The sequence below is a fragment of the Hippoglossus stenolepis genome, chromosome 2, assembly GCF_022539355.2.
Source record: "Hippoglossus stenolepis isolate QCI-W04-F060 chromosome 2, HSTE1.2, whole genome shotgun sequence".
In the NCBI taxonomy this organism is placed as follows: Eukaryota; Metazoa; Chordata; class Actinopteri; order Pleuronectiformes; family Pleuronectidae; genus Hippoglossus; species Hippoglossus stenolepis.
Genome location: NC_061484.1, coordinates 21,441,103 through 21,448,870, shown reverse-complemented (window position 1 = coordinate 21,448,870; position 7,768 = coordinate 21,441,103). Strand labels below are relative to the sequence as shown.

At 42.5% G+C, this 7,768-nt stretch overlaps 1 protein-coding gene across 2 annotated transcripts in view; it reads right to left on the bottom strand.

Moving 5' to 3' along the window:
- Positions 1-1,085: 1,085 nt before the first annotated feature.
- LOC118100750 (hedgehog interacting protein) overlaps positions 1,086-7,768 on the bottom strand; it is a 31,398-nt gene continuing 24,715 nt past the window's right edge. For both annotated transcript variants that reach the window (XM_035146116.2, XM_035146123.2), the window contains exons 12-13: positions 3,928-4,076; positions 1,086-3,715 (exon numbers count right to left, since the gene is read on the bottom strand). In XM_035146116.2, coding sequence (XP_035002007.1) covers positions 3,519-3,715; positions 3,928-4,076 — 346 coding nt within the window. In that variant the 3' untranslated portion in view covers positions 1,086-3,518. The remainder of the gene's footprint in view (positions 3,716-3,927; positions 4,077-7,768) is intronic.

The window sequence follows — 7,768 nt, the reverse complement described above, 5'->3', positions numbered from 1 at the left end:
GGCTGCAGTAAAGGGAAAAATCCTGGGACTGCGGCCACATTGGCCCTCGTTTAACTTAAACATTTTCTCAACATCCTTCTCTTTACTTCTTTTACCTGGCTGGAGGGGGAAAAAAACATCAGTGGAAATGTTGCAGCTGACTTACTAGTGATGCGACAGTTCCCTGCATGGAGCCACGTCGTCCATATAAAGATGGACGACGCGTCTCCACTTCCTCCCTAAATAGCCAAAATATTCCGGATGCTCCGATCCCGTCTTTTGGAGCCAGAGTCTGTGCAGCAGTGATCGGAGAGTGGAGCCAGTGTCGCGAGGTCCCTCTGACACACACGCTCGACCAATCAGCCATCAGTCCGAGGTGTCAATCATGACATTTCACCCTAACTAATTAAAAACAAACTTACTGGTAACATCAACACTTCAAAAAACATCAGTGTGATGAGAGCTACCTAAAATCACAGATACCATCTTCGAGATAAATGTATGTGACGTACATTTTTAACTCTTTATAGTGTGTCCGGTCTGCTAACATGGAGGAGACAGGGTTTATGACCTATACTGCAGCCAGCCACCAGGGGGCAATCGATACACTTTTGGCGAGCTGACATGCCATGGATCTTTATATAAAGCCTGTTTATCATAACTTTAAAAAGGTGGCAAGAATTACCGTTTCAAAGTGTAAAGAAAAATGCAAACATCTGCGATTCAAATGACAACTGGACAAACCGATGAAGATCATGTGATGTGACTGAAAGCTCTTGCACAGCTACTAAATGACCTTGTGGTGACAATGCTTTGTTAACTTCTCTAATTTCCAAGATGTAACAGCAGGTTATTAAATAGCAAACATAATGGAAATACACTAATTGTTAAATTAACTTAGCCTTTTGGACTGCGGGTGAACTGAACATCCACAATGTAAAATCTGTCCTAGAATTTTTTATAATTTTATTTTAAGTCTGCAACAATAAATCAACATAAAGTTAAATATTTAATTGGGCGGGAAGCTTGTTCCTGGAAATTGCTAGAAAAATAAAACTATGAATATAAACAAGCAACACTGTTAAAGCCAAAACAAAAGAGACAAATGTTTTTCAGACATGCTATAAATTTTAATAGACATATTGATATTTCTGAAGAGAAACAAAGTTATCCCTAGTTTTATTTACAATACAGGAATAAAAAAATTGTCACATACAGTACAATGTAAAAACAACAGAGAACTTAAATAATTATTTTATTTGTGTAACTACTTAAATAATGAAAATGGTTATTCTATTCACACCACGCCGTCTCAGCAGCTACAATGCAACTTTCACATTAAGTGCTAAAAAAAAAATGATAATTTTCCATTTTACAGCATGAATTCCATTTTGACTCATTTCGACCAGGTAGAGTTTTATTTCAGCAAACAAAAGTGAGGCGGGAGATGAACAACAGATACATCTTTTATGGACAATGAGCGTCAATTAATCATCATACTTGGAAACAGTTTTTCAAATAAAAGTCGGGGAGGAAGCAGAATCAAAAGTATTTGCCTTCAAACCAATAAATACAATAACTGATGGTTCTGTGAAGTATATTTTTAAAGGAATTTGAAATGGCAAAGGATCAAATGTAAAGTTGGTAATAAGATCTGTTATTAGTCTCCAGGTGAAAATGGGCATGCATGCGTTTGTGCTGCATGTGAATGGCTCTGAATGAATTTAATTAACACATTGATGTGGGTCCAGACAATCCCAGCCTGTGTTTAACTGTTTTCTAAGGGAAACGTTCAATCTTGCCATTTTTTTTGTCAGGCTTATCTCCATTAGACAGACCCTCAGGTAAATTTGAAATCTGCTCTGCACAGATAAGATCTGACTCCGACTCCGAGCTGCTTCCACAATGACATGGTGGCCCGACAGCATCTTTGAACATCTCACAACAAAGACACGTTTCTGACAGTCGTAATAAAATCATGTGTCAGGGGGAAAGAATTAGATGGACTCAGCCAACTGCTGTGAAGTACTCTAGGCAGGCACAGACATGCATTACTTTCCTATTGGAATAAAACAAATGTAGAAAGAATTGTATCCTCACGTGTCTTTCTTATTGAAAAGCTGCATATGTATAAGTACAACATGAAATGACATGAACTGACAAGCTTAGTGTAAAACTGCTTTCTATAAACACCATTCTCTCCCATATATTATTACGCTTAAAAAAATAAACCCTCCTCTATGATAACAATAGTAATGCTATAGTTTTTTTTTGCAATGCTAAGTAGTACTTAGGTAAGCTCTATTGGAAATATACATCACTGCGCTATCTCTTCCCTTTGTAGTTTTGAGTCCGGGTTCAGTTTCAGTGTGTGACACCATGGAAGGAGTTTGTTGAACCATACCTGTTCTAGTGTGTGTGTGTGTGTGTGTGTGTGTGTGTGTGTGTGTGTGTGTGTGTGTGTGTGTGTGTGTGTGTGTGTGTGTGTGTGTGTGTGTGTGAAACTACTCTCATTGCTCGTTTAATAAATGTTTAAATTCATTTTGAATAATAAAGTTAATAAAAACAAAAATGAATACAGTGCATGGGAGCTAATAACTCCATTCAGATTGTATGAAACTGGCGTTGACAAAGTACAATGTTCTCACTCAGTCGTTCCTATTCCTGCATTAGGTAACAGTCCTCTGTTGTAGATCTATTCTGTACATTGATAGCAAAAGAGTGTTGCAAAACAAAGTATACACACAGTATACTGTTATAGCTTTTTATGACAATGTGCCCGCAAACTAAATACAACATCAAAAGTGAGACAACATGGTTTATCCCTCTTGTGTTAGTGCCTTTAGAATAGTGGAGCACGGTGGGCTCTGACCCATGATTCTCAGAGACTTCTCAGCTTTTTACAGCTGAAGCTGAGGTTCCTTAAAAGTCTGTGTTTTGTGTGTACACATCTATTTTGCAGGCTTTTGAAGGGACCAAGAACACAATTTGGATCTTGAGCCACACCACTCCTCCTGAACAATCAACTGTCTCCACTGAAATGCCTCAAACTCCATTTTGGGGGGGGGGCTCTTGAGTAAGGCAACAGACAGCCCCTGAAAAGATCCAAAGTCTTGGGTTAAAATGGTCTTATTCCCATGTAGGTTCTGTTCCTGTGGAGTCGGCCGTGTGCGGACGTTTGCTGAACGAGAGAGGAAATATATTAGTGGAACTTCCGTAACTTGGCCATGCTTGTCAATCATCTCGCTGCTGTCTGCAGGTCTGTCTAAAATGTGAACACGGCTTGGATGCCAGGCCTGGTGCTCAAGAGCAAGTAGCTTATAGGCGAAAAGAGGAAGAGTTTGGTTTGGTGATGTGGATGAAAAGAAGTCTGACGGGGATCCTGTGTGTATTTGTATGTTATGTATACATGCCTGTGTGGGTGTGAGGGAGGTTAAGAGGCCATATTAATGACACCTCCTTAGAGTCTGCTGGTGGTGGTAGGTAGATTTGTGTCAACTTGAGGATGACGGCAGGGAGCAGCCCCCCCCTGCGCACCCCTATACGATATAGCTGGTCAGATCTAGGAGGTACGAGGTCATGTCAATGATGTGGTCCAGTATACCGTCTTTCTCTTGGTCGTTGGGCATACCCCGCTCACTCTTCTCACACTGGGCGCCGGAGTAGCCGCTCTTACACAGGCACTTGTTGGGCTCCATACACACTCCTCCATTACGGCAGGCTGGTTCACATTTGGCTACATCACATGGAGGGAAAAGAGGAAAACAGAGGTGATTAAAAGGCAAATAGGAAAAGTTGAGAAGAGACACCCAAAAGGTCAAGTTTCTGATGATTTAGAGGAAATACTGTGGCAGACCTTCTGTGAATGTTGTATATTACTAAACCTCATAAACACATTTGGAAAATAACTCGTGGATTTGTCCAGAAAATACACTTCAAGGTACTCACCAACTCGGCAGAATGGTCCCTCCCAGCCTGGGCTGCAGCAGCACTTGCCAGTCGGAGTGCAGTGTCCGTTCTTACAGTGTCTGGAACAAGCTGTCATCAGCAGCTCTGGAGGCTCCACCTGACGCTGGCACTCCTTTGGGGCATGAGGCCTGCAACAGTGGTTAAAAAGAAGGAGGGAAAGTCAGCGGCCTGGTAACAAACTACACATGCTGGGTCAGGGCTTAATTTCATATTACTCCTGAACAACATTGTTCAGAAGATCCCAACTCCAGTAGCTGGTTCCCCAAACGCTGTTGTGGATCATCCTAGTTGTCTCATATGTGCAGGGATAGCAATGTCAGGCAACAAGCATAAGCCCGTAAGACTGAGACCTAGTTGACGTGTTCTTAGATGAGTTCTGCTGGGACATTGAGGTCATCAGGCGGTAATAACAGATATAACTGGGTGTCATCTGCATAGTAGTGATATGAGAAGCCATGTGAGCGGTGACTTAGACCTAAGGAAGTGTTGTACATTGGAAAGAGAAGGGGCCCTCGCATCCAGCCTTGGGGTACCCCTCTAGAGGAAGGGATGGAATAAGGACATTTGTACTTGTCAAAAAACATTGCACTTTGCTCAAGATGCCCATACTGGAGAATACAGACACCAGGATGCTGAACGGTATCAAAAGCTGCTGATAGGTCCAGCAAGATAAGAACTGAGGAGTGAGCTGCCACAGTAGCTGCCCTTAGGACTTCTGACACAGATAACCGCTGTTTCAGTGGAGTGGGTGCTCTAAAAGAAAGAAAATTTCCTGAGACCTGTCTGACAACTGCCCTTGATACCCTTAGATAAGAAGTAACGAGACCAGTCGATTGTTCTCAACTTGAGCAGTGTCGAGTGAAGGCCGAGTGTTTAAGAGAACTGGCAACTGATGTGCCACCGTTTCAGTCAAGAAGGAGGCAAAGATACTAGTTGAGATGTTCTTGTCTGAAGTAGGATTCAGTAACATTTTAAAGGTGTAAAATAAAGGAGCAATTTTAAATGACAAATAATACTAAGACATATGTTTTTAAATCGTTGCAGCAAGTTAAGATGTGTTTATATCTTTATAATGTGTAGATTTTCTTCCTAGATGTGGTAAACTCATAACATGTCAATTGTGAATTTACTGTTGAAGATGAATCAAAACTCTGCAGCTGGGATAATACCCGTATTTTTATTTCACTCACGTTCTCCTAATTTCACCCTACTTGAAGAACAAAACACAGCATAAGGTTAACACAGGGCTCCCACAGATATAAACATGATTTGGAAAATGCAGACTCACACACACATCTCCATGCCATGTGCGTGGAGATGTGTGTGTGAGTCTGAACACCACAGAGACATATTGTGATCGTTCCGTATTAAGACAAACATGCAGACACGCACTGCAGCAAATGGGCTGAAACAGAATCATTTCATATCACGCTCTACAAATCTGGAAATAATACCGCGGCTGCGTAATCAAGTTCAAATTTGAAGCGTGTGTTACCGCCTGTTGCCCATCGGCCACACACACATTTGTCTGTGTGTGTGTGTGTGTGTGTGTTTTTGCGGACGAGAGAGAAGAGGAAATATAGATTTGTTTAGCGAAAGATTCTGTTGGACTGACATAAACAGCCAAAGAGGCACTATTTGCTTAACACAAAATCTTTCACACAGGCACGATATGGGGAGTCCTGTAGACTGATACTGGTATGATGACTGAGAGGCACTGGGCAGTGAGGTTAATTACTGTATGTACGTAATCCCAGTCCATGGGAGAATGGGCCTCAATGCTCCCCTATGCAGGACAAATGGTCAATCAGCAGTAGAAACCAAAACCAGGTGGAGGTTACATTCTCCAACCAGGGCTGAAATCAGCACTGTCTTTCATTAACTGCATTACGTGTGTGTGAAATCACTCTTAGATGCTCTCGCTCTCACCTGGTCTGACCTTTAATAGTACAGTAAATATATATGTGTTCTACCTAATGTACAGATTTGACTTTGTGGAAAGATACAGATTCCAGCATCCAGTTAAGAATCTGTCAATGAGTGTAACTACAACGTTGTGTAATGACGACTGCATTAATTTAACTGAGTGAGTGTTCACTTCCCAGTTTGATAAATGTGTTGCGAGGGCTCCGACAGACACACTGACTGATGGCGGTGACAATACTGTGACTGTGTGCGTTAAAGTTGCTTTAATTTTGGAGGATGGCGGGTGGGTGGTGTGGGGGGTGTCGATTCCCATGCTCCCATCAGCACCCAACTCCAGACTCCATCCACACTGGCTTTTGTTGTTGCAGGCTGCATGTAGTTAAAAAAGAGCGAAGGAGGGAAGCAAACAGAAAGAGAGGGAGAGAGAGAAAGAGTAAGAGTCCCTGGAGGATTGGGGGGGTCTGTAGCTAACACTGTTAATAGTAGGCAGGGGTCAGCAGCGCTACTAAACAGTTTGTACGACTGCCAGGGTGGCTGTGAAAACAGCACCTGCTGGTAGCGCCACTTGACAAAGGCAGCTGGGTCAACAGCCACTGTGGGAATTCATCAACTTTGGGAGGGGTGGTGTATGTGGGAGAGCGAGGGAGTGGGAGAAGGGCGACGGTGCTCACACACGAGGTGGTTACACTGACAGAGGGCGAGATGACGAAGAGAAAAAAAAAAATCTGATAAATACATTGCAAATCCAGACTTAATTAAAATGAAAATAGAGTGCAAAAGCAAGTAAAGCGTGTGAGTTCAGGAATGGCTGCAAAGCTGAGACAGAGAAATAGAGAAACTGTGGGTAAAGAACTGAAAACTGTCCTGATATCAGCTAAACATTAACAGATCTTAACACATCCATTCAGGTCTGTGCCGTCGGAGCAGTGTGGCTGCTCCACCTCAAATTTGTTCCTGATATGTTTGATTATTATGTGTGTGTGTGTGCGCGCGTGTGTGCGCGTGTGTGTTTAGCTTGTTGGCTCGCAGGGGCTATTTGATTGACACGAGGTATATGTGAGAAAAGGGCTGTGGAGTGGTGTACATTGTGCACACCAACAATGGCTTAATCAAACGGCCCAGTGTGGTCTCTTTTGCTGTTTTGTCATCTGACTCCATTGTTTGGGGGCTTCTTTTGTAGCTTCATTCCCTGTTTTAATTGTGCAAGAAATTTACTGTGTATTGTAGGAGCCAGGGCTATTCAGTGGGACTGGCAAGCAGCTTTGTCAAGGGGAGGACCACAGCAGAGATGTAGGAAGATTTAGGAGGGATAGGAAAATAAAGAAAAGGCTTCTTTTTTCTTTCTGCGGCGTGCTGGGAGCTAGCATACCACACGTTCACAGATGTGCATGTTCGCGTGTACCCACCACCCACACAGTAAGATACAGAGAGGCACACATACAGATAAATATATCCACAAACGAGCACCCGCAGTCTCCTTCTCCTGCAGATCCAATGACTTGTGACTTCCATGCCTAATGCAGTTCATAAAATTTTTTTTTTAAAAGAATCCCTGGAACTTATATGAAGTTCAGAGTCTTCTTAAGGTCTCTGCTCGATGTAATTGAATAGGTCCAGCCAGCAGCTGACAAAACCTGGACGTGTGAAAAGTCCGTCATGATAAAGCTTCTTCTCTCTTGAGAGGGGCTTTAACAAACAGAAAAGCAAATTGCATTTCACACCAGGAATCAGCAGGAGGTTTGGGCTTTATACATATTAACATTAAGCTACTGCCAAGGACCAACAGTCAGAGCAAGGCAGATTGTGTCCATGCATGGATGGAGGGCAACATGTGCCTTTAGAGTTATATTATAAACATGTAACTTTATTACGTGGCTCCCATGGTGTATTATTT